This window comes from Ambystoma mexicanum, chromosome 1q, assembly GCF_040938575.1.
Source record: "Ambystoma mexicanum isolate Mex_15411 chromosome 1q, UKY_AmexF1_1, whole genome shotgun sequence".
Taxonomy (NCBI): Eukaryota; Metazoa; Chordata; class Amphibia; order Caudata; family Ambystomatidae; genus Ambystoma; species Ambystoma mexicanum.
Window position 1 is genome coordinate 1,481,326,365 of NC_090922.1, and position 13,824 is coordinate 1,481,340,188.

Genomic DNA, 13,824 nt, shown 5'->3' on the forward strand with positions numbered 1-13,824 from the left:
AGTTACAGGGGTTAATCCGAGTTAATATTGCCATTTCCCAAAACCGCTGAATTTCATGGGTTTTGTATCGATAAATTGGATTATCTTAACTCTCTCTTAACTCAAGTTTTTCTCTCTTAACTCAAGTTGATTTCACTGACTATCAAGGATTTTCATATGCTATACATTTTCAATGGCCCACTAATTATAGCTTTTGGCCATGGCCAGTCGCCACGGCCTTCAGCACATTGTAGCACACCTGAACTCCACCAAACCCTACAGCAGGCACATTTGGAGTCACATAACCTCACCTGGACTCTCATGATCGCCCCCATAGCCACTCTCTGCCACAGGCATCTTCTGAGTCACAGAAAAGAGCAGGCATTGGGTGTATATGCTTGTTTGCATTTCAGTTGAGTGTGTTACATGCATGTTCTGAGAGACAGCTAGATTGGAAAAGCTTGTCTGGTTTGCAGTGCACTCTTAAAGAGGGGGCACCCAGCGTCACAGTTAGGGGCAACAAAAGCACAAACTGTTCTAACCTGGAGTCCAGCGGAATCTGCCGCAGGCACATTCTCGGTACCAGATTCTACAAACAGGTTGAGAGCTGCCCATCCAATCAGCACCAGCTTCAGGGTGAATCTGTCGATGGAGTAAACCTGGAAGGGAGAAATGGAGAAAAGGAGAGTATTCTCGTTACCGTAGATTTCTTCGAATACCATTTCCCCTAATGCGATTTCACCGAATCCATTTCACCGGAAATGGTAGGGGAAATAGTATATGTGTAATGCATAATAGGTGGGGTGTGGGGTAAGGGTATAAATTAGGGTGGGGACAGATTAGGGGGATAGCGGGGGGTCTCCCCCTCATAATAACAAAACAATAAAATTGAAAAAGTAAAAAGAAGTGTTTTTTTTCGGTGAAATGGATTCAGTGAAATTTCCAGTAGGAGAAATAAATTCAAAGAAATCACATACATCTGCAGATTCTAACCTATGAAATGCAAGAGGTCCTAATCCTCATACGTTCATTGAAGTGTTTATGTAGTGGCCAAGTTAGACTAACATTCATTCCACACAAGCATTTCAAAAGTAGATCAAGGACAAATCTGGAATTACTGCTGCTATGAATGATTGATAGAATGAACAGAAAATCTACACTCAATTTATTTCTGAAATTTTTGATACTTCTGAAATATTGAAATATTAGTTCTGAAACTGTGTTCTCCACTGAGATTTTACAATGCCAATAATATGCAAGGTTATTACATGTGCTGCCATTACACTGTAATGGTGACTCTTGGAGGAGTCGGACACACATTTGCAGAAGATCATGAGGAATAAAATGGTGATCATGTGGCTTCCCATGTGACTGCTTGCTCCAGCAATGCTGCTGCCAGAACAGCCGCTCCAGCTGCCTCTCTGAAAGGCTCTAGTATCTACTGATGACTTCCATCCCCTCTTTTACACAGTCAAGAATAGACGCAGAACAGGCATGCTTGAGGAAGTGAAAGGGCAGGAGGAGTTTCTTTTTGGATTGTGTGTGTGGTTAGTCAATAAATCACACCATCAGAAACAAAGTAGTCTTATTCATGCATGAAGGGTCTGTAAAAATAAGGAATTCAATTAAAACATGTATCTACTGCATGCAGTTACTGAGCTGGGACTGGTGAGTACATGCAGAATCAATTAATAATAAAGTGTAGAAAGTATTGATACAGAAAAGAGGTTTTTCTTTCTTTTAGGACATTTTACTACAAATGTAAGCTGAGAACACACTCTCCCCCCGTAACTCCCCAACCCCACCTACCTTTCTTACTACCTAAACAACCCCCTCCCGACATACATTTGTGGGAAAATGCAGCAGAAAGAATTTGACCAATTCTCTCTCTCTGAAATCTACTGCGACCAAACCTCCTGATACCGGTCCGACTCAGGGAAGAGCCAAGCTTAGATGTGGTGGTGAATTTACAGAAAAGAACTAAGCACACAATGTGCTGTGTTGGCGAAACAGAACGTGGAAGTAGTACAGGGGAGACAGAAGGTTTCGTGGACTTGATGGAGAATCCAAGCTGAGGCCGAAGCCACATTAACTCATTTAATGTATTACGTATGCATCTCTCTGATTAAGCAGGTATGAATGTCTATTGAACCAATGCATAACTGCCACTGCAAGATATGTGGTCATTCCGAATCCAAACCATAGGAGCTTCATGACCACCTTCCTTGTCACTGCAATGGTGAGGTCACATGCAGGAGACTAGGGTATGGGAGTAGGGTTGGTAACTGCCACCTGCTCCCTCATACAGGCCACAAGGTGGTATAGGGAGGTTGCACTGGTTTCCAATCCCATACGTAGCCTCATTCTTAGGAACCCCACTTCTGATCTGAGAATAAGGTTCTGTCCTGAGAATCATATGGAGGGATATTGGAAGGCTATTAGAGAAATATGGGAAGCACTGACCTGCATTCGTAGGAGTTCTGGTCTTGCAGTACCTACAAGGAAGGTATTCACCACTTTGTTTGAATGCAAATTGGTCAAATATGTTTGTACCAAATGTTTTATCGCATTTTTATACCACATATAGGTTGATGATGGATTGGATTTAGGTATACAGAAAGGGGGATGGCCACCACCTCCCTCCACCCCCACACACATACCTATTTGGTAAAAAAGAATTCCACCACTTTGGATAAATAAATTCAGCCAACTAAAATAGAACCATAAGGAATGTGTGGTAGAAGGAGACAAGTTCACAAGCACAGGCCCCCAGTCCAGCCGGACTCCTAGGACTCGTAGTTGCCAAGTAGATGCCAGAAACCATATTATGGAGAGAATCCAGATGGAAAGCCCAGTGGGCTTCATGAGAAAACGGATGCCTGTGAAATGTAGCCAACTAAATTCAAAATGTCAAACGGCCGCTTTCTAAGCTCAGTGTGGGGGATGGTCCGTTACACAATGCAGACCGACTGTGGAAATGATAATTCACTTGGGCTTTACCCAATCACCAGACCGACTCAACTCCTGCACAACTGACACCAATCTTAAATTCAGCCGGCATGGACCCAGTCCACTAATGTGTTTAAGGGGGGGTGATACACGTATAAGATGTGGGAGTTAGGATTTGGAATGTCGCAGAGTTGGAGAGGTTGTGAAGTGGTAAGAGGTGGGGAGGAGAAGAATAGAGGGCAGAGAGGAGGGAGTGGAGGAGGAAGAGAGAAGGAGAGAATGGGGAGCAGAGAGAGAGAGAGAGAGAGAGAGAGAGAGAGAGAGAGAGAGAGAGAGAGAGAAGGGGAAGTGGAGAGAGGGGTGGGGAGACAATTAACTGGAAGGAGGAAGAGAAAAAGAGGGGGTGGCGGCCTTGAGGACTTTGGCCACAACAATGGTGGAGGAGAGTCCAGGGTAAAGGCCCAGGAGCCTACACCCAAGTCAATTTGGGAGATAAGCAACTAGTAAGGGAAAAGCTGATAGTACCTCAAGGTCCTATCAGATGAATATTAGCTGATGCCTGACCCTTGTCGGAAAACCTAAGTGCCCTTATTGGGGAACCCAGTAGGAGTGTCTAGGAGGAACAAGTGACCCAGACGATGTAAGTCCTAATCAAGAAAACCACAGAGTCCAAAAGTTTTTGTGACACAATAAATATCAGAGATTTTGAATTTCTGTTTAGTCCTCAGAAGGGGTGGTCCTGAACATAGGGAGAGGGAATGACTGAGGACCATGGTTCTAAGAACCTTCTGGGGAGAGAGACCCCGATTGTTAATTGGAATAAACCTAATCCATACTTTGTAAATGTTTTGTCATAGGTCCCTGAAGAGGCAGGCACTCCTGGAAGAACCACCAAGGAGCTAAAGGGTCCTGTGTTTTTGTGGGTTAGTATGGCAATTACATTTCTTTGGCTTGCTCATGTTTATAATTTAAAATCCTCCGATAGATTGGGAATAGGACCCCTGTGATTTTAAAAAAGGAGTGACACTGACAACTTATATGGTCTTAAATGGCCACACAGTAGGGTGAGGCGTCCTGCCATGTGGTCGCCATGGTGTATTAAGGGCTGTGGAAACCCCACACATCCTGCCAAGATTACTCATGACAAAGGTGTCCTATAGGGGATGATTTCTCGCTGGTACACCAACGAGTGTGACCTTAATAACAGCTCTGTATCTGTGAACCAGAAGCAGGCGATCTGATCAGAAATGACACACTGGGAAGACAGAGGAAGTCAATTTTTCTTTTTAATGACAAGGGGAAAGAGGTGTTTACCGAAGGCATCTATAAAAGTCCAGTATTATACCTCACTACTGATGCTTGAATATTTTATCAAGCAAGGAAATATAAATTGAATCAGCACCATGTGTCATTTAAACCCATAAGTGCCAGAGGCATATCATTCCATCTTGAATAGCATAGGAAGTCCTTCTAAGCGACACCTGCATCCAAATTTAGGATTCAAGGATTAAAGGGAATGACAGATCTTGCTTGTATCAAGCTTGACGGAGAAGTAGGCAAACGGGACATTACAAACACAGGTGGAGGGATTTTCATAGTGCTACCATCATACCGTGCCAATCCTCCTACTATCTGTGACATCTGTAACCATGCTTATAATATGCATCACAGAGGATCAGCCTATGACTATGATAGCAAAGACACTATAATTTAAGCCGATCCTGTGCCTTGAATGCATTCTGGAAGGTTGTTGCCTCCCTGAAATTTTTTTTGGGGAGATTAACTTTTCCTTGGGCAATAGCTGTTGAGAGTACATTTGGGGAACTGGTAAAACTAGCAACTGCAGACACTAAGCTCACAGTCCTCACTGAGGTCCTTCTATCACCATCAAGGTCCTAGTCCTCCCACACACACATATATCATGCTCTTCAAAACCCCTCTGGCAGGGCTAAAGGGAATGGACATGCACTGCTGCACCCAAAGAACTGCTCTGAACCTCATACATCTTCCTGACTCTGGGGGTGTCAGGAAGATTTATGAGTTATTTTCCTCTCCTGGAAGTAGGTGGAAGGATGCATGCATTTGCCTAATTTGAAACCAGGACTCTTCAACATATGGGCAGTGGACTTGATGGAAGGAGGGGGTTCTGGTAGTTCTACAGGCTTTCCCCAGACTCAGGTGTTTTCTTGACCAAGTGGTCCAGGGATTTTTTGAAGATACAAGTTGTCGACTCAGGAATACCGTAACTCCTAAAGAAAAATATGATGGTTCTATCCTACGGACAAAAATGGATGAGTGGGTATTTTCTATCCTTTTCCTTTCCCACATTGTTTGGGAAACTATTGCACAGTTTGAAAGTATAGTTGCATAGAATTGAGATCAAGGTTGCTCTGGAAAACTTCCAGCCATAAAAGCAATAGACTGTACAGTAATGAACTATGTAAAAAAAAAGAGTACAAATAGTATTTTATTTGTTTTTTAACAGGTGGCTTAAAAGTGTTACTTGTGGGTCAGCGCTTACAGGGCACCAGCTAATATATTTCACTCCTGCAGCAGATGTGTCACAGGTCAATTACTGTCCAAAGGTGGCAATGTGGTCATTTGGGGGAAAGACCAACACAAGACAGAAATATGATGACAAATAGGAAAACGACCCTGCTGGAAGGTGCTCAATTTGGACACCACTGTTAAAGCATTCACCGAAATCAAGTTACAGATTGGGCAGTGACATATTGAGGGTTTGAGGAATTATAAAGAGAGAGAGTATTTGAAAATCCAATCCCCTATGACACTGTGCTTTATGTTCTACATAAAGTACATAAATAGCTGACCTCCAGTCCAGGCAAGCCAGCTGTTAGTTCTCAGGGCTGCATGTGAACAACTCTCAATATTTGTGCACAGACTCCATTCTCCCAATGTGTGAACATTACCAACCTTTGTGCTAGATTCTAAAGAGGTCCTCACAATACTGAATAAGGTACCATGGGAGGACAGTTCTATACTTATTACAATGTTTACCATTACACCTGTAATATTCCATAACACACTATTTGTACCTTTTAGTGCATTGCCCACAAGTGAAGACTTTATTGCTTGTGTCAGCTAGTAGTTCTAAAAACCCTTCATTCATCACATTCGTACCCTTCAGAATGGGCACCCTTCAGGGAATTCTACACATGATAAAACAGGACATTTCTTAGCCTGCACAGACCTCGAGGACACTTACTTCCACGTTACTGTGTTAATGCTACATCAGCGCTTCACTTACATTGCCATGGTGGAAGGTGCCATTTGTACTCAATTCTACACAAGTTTTCTTCAGGGTGTCCTTAACAAGAAAAATACACTCTATACCGATTTCTCTCCTCACATAAGTACACAATGGAATGTTTTAGGCACTAAAACTGTCTCAGCCAGTTAAAGATACCCAACAACTATGTTCTGCGACACTTTGGATGGACAAACAACATCAGTACGTTCCCTTTGACCCCTCCTCAACACCTTGTCTTCATTGGTGACAGTACCAATAAATTGCTGGCATGGGTAATTCTAGCACAACATGTTTTGAAGTTTCGCTTTTGGTCACTCTTACTGCTGGTCTCTGCTTGTGCCCTCCAATGTATCCAGATTCATGGGATACGGCGGTGTCCACATTCCTGCTTCTCTGGCCATGAAACTCCTGATCAACCACTTCCTGACGCACTGGCCTTCGGCATCTGCAGATTTCTCTCAGGTAGTTCCAGTGACCCTCTCCTTGAGGTGGACGTTATGCAGGGGGCTGGTGGGGGCCCATCTTCCAGAAGTGTAGATCTGTATACCCCAATCCAAAAGCCATGTAGGAGCTACCATTTATGACCTCTATGTCATGGGGATTTAAGTCTCATCAGGAAGCCAGCCACTCCTTGAATTAGAGAGAATTGTTTTTTTTATGACCACTCATGTCTTTGAAGGTCATCGCATGGATAAAACTGTGCTCATCAACATGTACGACCTAGTGTCCAAGAGAAAGGTAAATTGCAATGGCAGCACCAGGTCCAGAGTCCTAGAAGAGGGTTGCTTCCTGTTTCTACAGCAGCTACTGGAAGACTTCAAATGTGGTCTTTTCTCACTATAAACACTTGATGGACCACGAGTCCTCCGCGTTTGATTCTTCTCTACTTATTGTGGTTTCCTTATAGATGCTTACGTTAGAGGAGTACATTTCTAATTTGAAATACATTCAGAAGGTTATTTGCTATTTGTTATATAACAACATGCAATTTGTACGGCTTGCTGTAGCGCAAAGATTTAAGGGCCGTTATAAGGACAATTTAACCTTAGCATTGCTTGAATTACTTATGGTTAATCTTCCTTAAACAGAGACAGACTCCTCCTCATCAAAGACTCGCTTTCATCATCTCCGTCCCATGACAGACTGGATTTTGGTCCTACTGTGGATGGCTCTGCTATCCAACACAATATTATCTGGACGAGGTGAGAGATTCCATACCTTCCCAAACATCTTGAGGGGGGTCTGGCATCTCAGGATACCTCCTGAAGCAAGTACTCTGGAGACTAATATCGAAGGATCAACTTGGGATTGCAGAATTCACCTAGAACATAATGCAATCTCTTCCATGAATGAGAGAACAAACACATGAATTATGAATTAACACATGTGGCACAACTCTGAGAACTGAAGCACCTCACCTTAACTGGTAGCAGGCACGCGTGTGATAGAACGATCAGAAATGATGAATTTTTAGCCTATTCTGAAAGCGTAAAGGTTTGTTTCATTCCGGTTAGTAATTATGAGTGCATTCCATAACGGACATTCTACTGCAAAGTGTCTGCCTTCTTTGAGATACACTAAGGTCCAAACCTTCTCCTGTACCTCTAGGTATGAAGTCAATAGGTCTCCTGCACTATACTATGCAGCTTCCCCCGACCTGCACAAGAAAGAGAACTTGTAGAGCTGACCGTCCTCACCGAGTGACCCCATCTTATTCTTATTCCATGCAGAAAGACAGGGGTGATTGCATCTTAGGGGCAAGCTTCGCACCTTCCTGTGGTCACAATACCTGAATGTGACAAATGATGGACTCCATGAAAGGCAGGCACCAGAAAGACACTGAATGACTGGCCTTGTTGAACAATTATGGGTCATGGACAAGGTATGAGAAAGTGGCACAGAAACTTCCAATGAGGCTGCCAAGATGGGAACCAGGGCTGAATCGGAAGCTTGAGATGGCTTCTCCTATAACCCTTCCCTTCCCCTTTAGACATGTCCCTCTTTCCACAGCACCATCATTGTCAACCTGTTACCCCTTCGCTTCGCTTCCTATCCACTGCCTTCCTGATTGTTTTCTCCACAATGGACCCTTGCTCCTTGAGCCTTCTCCCGTTTCCTGGAGCCTCTAACCTCTCTTCTTTAGCCCTCTCCATCACTGCTCCAGACCCATCCCTTACCCTCTACTTCTTCTACCTCTCACACTCCCGCCACTCCTTCTGTCCTCCATATCCAACCAGCATGCACAAACCTTTAGCAAGAGGGTCGCTGTTGGTGGAATCCATGGGTTTCTGATCTCCACCGAGTAGTTGAAGGTGGGTTCGAAAACACTGCTAGTCAGCTCTATTCCAGTGGAAATGTCAGGCCCAATTCTAGAAAAAAGACACAAAACAATTCAGTGGTTCAGTTTAAACAGATATCAGTGAACTGTGCTTTCCCATAATGTTTCCATGGTGAATCAGAGTGCCCAGCAATGGCATGGGCCTCTCAGCACTCAGTCATTCAACTACTTCTATCTAAAGTGTAGAGTGTAGGTCTGCGGCCAGAGGTCTTCTGACAGCTATACGTCTAAGGGTTAGCTAAATATCGACAGGTCAGCTAGAGAAATGCAGTGTATGCTAACAGTATACAGCACTTCAGCTCTTCTTGAGGTAACGGAGCTATCCACCATCACCTAAATAGGGGTCCATTTGGTACCTCAAGGTGAAGGACTCATTTCGTTCGAACTTGTAGGGTTCGCAGGTGTTTTGAATCAAACTTGGCCATTGAGCCATTAGTAACACCAAAGAAGATAACCGGCCTAACAACTGGTGCAGACATCATACATGACTCTCCCTAACCTAGTATGTCATATCTCTCGCTCTTCTATCTTCATGTACATAAGACCATCAGTGTAAGCTTAATTACCTCAATAACAATGAAGTACGCTCTCTCGCATGCACTCCCACACCTCAACCCTTCCCTTCTCCCTTTATAATAACCTCCGCCCTACTTTTAAATGTTTACTAATGCTAGATCAGCTGCTAAATATTATGCCTACCTTGCTTCCTTATGCACAGGTCTCTCTGCACAGCCTTTATGCTGCTGAAATGCAACCCCATGTAGCTTCCAGGGAGCAAGCGCGTGTCACCCTTGAGGGCCATGTGGGAACCACACTGTAAGTCCCATTTGCTGCTGCTCCTGAAGAGTGCATGACCATGGATAGTACACCCACATCCTATCGATCAGCCTTTCCTAGGCTGAAGAAGGACCTTTCTGGACTACTGCATTCCTGTGTGCAGGTGTTAATTCCTAGATCTAGTTTTGACACCTTCCCACAAATGAGGACCTTTAAGGGCACTCCCAGAGGGAGGAAAGTCTGCCAAACCTATGTATCAGTATCACAATCTACAAGGTATTGCTTCCCCAATTTCACCTACTGCTGTCAGAGCATCTATACATCAGCCCTAGGCACTAAGCACTTTAGACCAAATCAGACTCTTGGACTCTAATCAAAATGAACCACCTCTTTGAGGCTGGGCACTCCACTATATGGTCAGCCTGAAAATCACTCACAGGCCCCTCCATAACAACTTTTCCAAAAATCTGTTATGTGTGTACAGGCCCAATGGCACGCAAAACAAGTTCTTAAAAAATGTGCTTGTAAAATTGTTCAGCCCACTTTATTAACTTATGCAGTAATCAACTATAAACCCAAGAATGCGCCCGTCACTCTCCACCCAGATGCCCCTGTACATCACATATTTCCTTCCACTCTTGCTCTTCTCTCTGGTGCCCATCAATATTACAGCACCGCTGCTCCTCTTATACTCATATTCCTGTGCATTCTTGATCTACTTTCCTTCTCACTCCTATCCTCTTTCTTATGCCTGTCCATTGCATACTTCTATATCCTGCTCCTTTCTTCCCTGTGTGCCTATGCTTGTTGTGAGACACCAGAAGGTGTCTCACCCGCTAGTCCCCAGGGATCTGTCATCCAGGTAGCCAGGACACAGCCATCACTTTTGATATATGATATGATATGATATGACATTTATAATGTGCCTGTACACAAGTGTCTCAAGTAGCGACGAGGCAAGGGAGGGGAAACAGAGGGAGGACAAAGACAACGATCTTACTAGGTCAAGTGACATTGAAATTGCGCAAGTGCGGGAAAGAAGGGAGGGGAAAAGTGCCAGGGGAAGGGGAGGAAGGGCAAGTGCCGGACACGAAATCAATAACAAGTAGTGCGGCGAGCAGGTGGCAAGTTCGAGTGTTAAAAGTGCAGAGAACAGGTGTCTAATAAGTACAGGTAAGGTGACTGTAGGGTTGTAGATACAGACCCAAGTGCAGGAGTTGCCAGGAGGAGTGCAGGTGTGCAACTGGGTGGACAGGGACATGGATCCAAATTCAGAGGGTAGCCAGGTGTCTAGTGCAGTATCAGACAGGAGATCAGCAGGGGAGAGGAAGGGAGAAGGCAGAAGCAAAGAGGAAAGTCTTGAGGTGATTCCAGAACCGGATATGGTTCTGCTCAAGTTTCAGAGAGGCAGGGAGGCTGTACCAGAGGGAGGCGCTAGCCGAAGAAAGAGATCTGCCTCCAACTCGTTGCTTGGAGAAGCGACTGACTCTCCAGGAGTTGTAGGTGGAGGAGCGAAGAGCTCAAGTAGGAAGATATTTCCGAAGAAAGAGTTGGAGGTATTGCGGTCCCAGGCCCCAGAAGGCTTGGTGGACAATGCATAGGGTCTTGAACTTGATCCTTGCAGCCACTGGGAGCCAATGGAGAGATTTCAGGGCTGGAGAGATACAATCCCTGGGCTTGAAGCCAAGGACACGTCTCGCAGTCCTGTTCTGGATGAGTTGTATTATTATAATTATTATTATAATTATTATTATTATTATTATTGTAGAGGACGTAGAGTAGAGGCAGGCAGATTTAAATAGATGCTGTTACAGTAGTCCAGCCTAGAAAGTATGAGAGCTCTAGAGACAGTGAGTTCTGGGGGAAGGTGAGGAAAGGAAGAATACCTCTGAAGAGGTGAAGTTGGTAATTTGACTTCTTCAAAACGTCAGAGATGTGAGGAGAGGAGAGTGTGGAGTTGAAGATGACCCCGAGGTTCTTAGCCTCACAGGTCGGAGCAGGAAGAGGGCCAAAGGAGGCCGGCCAGAGAGTGACAGGAAAGGAAGGTACAGGTGTGCCAATGAGAGCCTGATCAGTGATACCCAGGTTATCACCGAGCCGGTTGAGCAGGAGGGCATGGTCGACCGTGTCAAAGGCAGAAGAGAGATCGAGTAAGATGAGGATAGAGGAGTGATTAGCCTCAATGTTAGTGAGCAGGTCTTCATGGATGTTCAGGAGAGCAGTTTACGTGCTTCTGGCTTCTCTGAAGCCAGACTAATGGTCATGGAGACAACCAACAGATACTGTGTGAAGCGTAATCTGGGAGATGGCAAGCTTTTTCAAGAGTTTGCCCAGGAAAGGAGTGGTGCAGATCGGGCGATAGTTAGCCGGACAAGAGGGGTCGGCTGAGGCTTTCTTGAGACGAGGGTGCACAAGAGAGTGCTTCAGGAGGGAGGGAAGGTTCCATTGGTGAAAGAGTGATTGCAGAAGTCGGCCAAGGGTGGAGCGAGGGTATCAATATGGTCCTTGATGGTTTTGGAAGAACAGGGTAGAACCTGCTTTGACGAGACTTTCATAGATCGGACTTGTCTAGAAACCTCGCCAGGGGTGAACAGAGGAAAGGCAGAGAAGGGAGGAAGAGAGGTGGCTGCAAGGAGGATATAGGTAGAGGAGAGAGTAGCAGGGAGAAGGAGGAGGTGACGAGAGGGTGGACAGGATGTCCTGGGTTTTAGAGATGAAATGAGAAGCCAGGGCCGTGCAGCGAACCTGGGAGGGGACAGGAGAGGTAGAGACTGCAGCGGGATTGGCCAGCTTCTTGGATCCAACTCCAGGTCCTTGACCAGCTCTTTTTGAATCCACTTCCTGTTGGTGGACCAGTGGGGGAGGATCACCTGGATGAGGGGTTGTCGTGGAGTGGAAGTGGGACACCGGAGGGTGAGACGCGGTATCCCCTTCCTAATAACACCTTTTCCCCATCCTACCAGGTAGGATACCTAGGAATTCAACACCCCACCTTTCCAACACAAACTCTTTTACATGAACAGTTCACCATGAGCGACAACGGACCAACACCAAAGCCGTATACTTGACATGTCCCAACACCATGGATAGGCAAGGTTAAGCTATCAAGGATTATTACACACACCTGATTTCCATCACACTTCCCCACACAGATAGAGACCCCACACAGATAGAGCACACACAGAGCGAGGCAAACAACACACGGAAACAGCAGTTCCAAGATAGCAGTTTAGTACAAGGAGAAAGACGGCAAGACCAGAGAGAGTCGCAAGGAGGGAAGGACCCGTGACCTCTAAAGACCGTTACTTTCATGAGCCTTGGAAAGTAAGAAACCGAATACCAGGAACTAAGGCTGATCAAACCTTCAAATTGTATCAGAGGTACCCAGAGGTGAGCCCAGAGGCTCTCCTGCGTCGAAAACCAGGGTGGGGAAGAGCGATTTCCTGCACTGGTACTGTCCTTGGCTCCTACAACAAAGCGGAGTCAGAAAAGAGTCGGAGAGACTGACACCAAACCAGCTTGTGTTTTGAACCAAGGTTGCAAGTGGCAACATTGTACAAAGAGAACAGTGTGTGAGGCATTTGCCAAGAGTGACTCAGAGATAATTTGAACTTTGCAATTTAACTTTGGGAGGTTCCAAAAATAAACCATTACAGGTCGGGCGGTCCGGAAATAACAGTGGCGGTAAACCCGCCGCCACTGTTAATTCCGGACCGCCCGATCCCGACTCCTGCAAGCGGGAGGTGATGTTCCCGCGAGGTCTGACCTGGCGGGTTTAACACCGCCACCTGCAGGCGGTCGTGGAAACACCAGCACCATCACGAGATGGTGCCGGTGTTTCCACTTCCCCATTCCCATTGAGTCCTATAGGACTCAATGGGAATGGGGATTTACCGAATTCCGCCTCCGTAATTCCCGGGACACCAGGGTCGTAATGCCCTGGTATTTCCGGGAGTCACAGAGGCGGAATGGTAATACGAGTCCGGCGGTAACCAGGTGGTTTTACCACCTGGTTACCGCCGGACTCGTAATGAGGCCCTCTGTTATGTATTCAACTGATGCGGAGTGTGAATACAAAGAATAATGAGATCAAAGTTCTCATGCAATGGGTCAAGCTAAACCCTGTGCACATTTGAAAGTCTTCGAAAGTTTAAAGTGCATCACAATTAGTCTGGCTGAGGGAGACTAAATAAGTGTATGAAAGAGATCTAAGCCCGGCTGAGGGGGATCCAACATTGAACTTTTGTTTTGGAACTTGGTTTTGGAAAAAGTATCTGAGCCCGACGGAAAGGGGTCCAGGCTGAACACCCAAATTGAATACTAGAAAAAGGAACAGAACGTTTTTGTGCTGTTTTGTGTAGCAGACCCTCTGAATCAAGAGATTTGTGAGAAGCGAAGAGACTTGGATCCAGAAGGTCTTGAAGTGTATACATGGAACTGTATTCCCGTGCCCCAGAAGCCAGAGTGTGTGCTTTGCTCGAGTGAACCGCCTTGTCTCGTGCTTCCCATG

At 45.5% G+C, this 13,824-nt stretch overlaps 1 protein-coding gene across 1 annotated transcript in view; it reads right to left on the reverse strand.

The window, feature by feature from the left end:
- The window catches only part of LOC138550118 (uncharacterized), a 494,885-nt gene that overhangs the window by 128,650 nt on the left and 352,411 nt on the right, over positions 1–13,824 (reverse strand). The window contains exons 20-21 of the mRNA XM_069642386.1: positions 8,448–8,568; positions 522–638 (exon numbers count right to left, since the gene is read on the reverse strand). Coding sequence (XP_069498487.1) covers positions 522–638; positions 8,448–8,568 — 238 coding nt within the window. The remainder of the gene's footprint in view (positions 1–521; positions 639–8,447; positions 8,569–13,824) is intronic.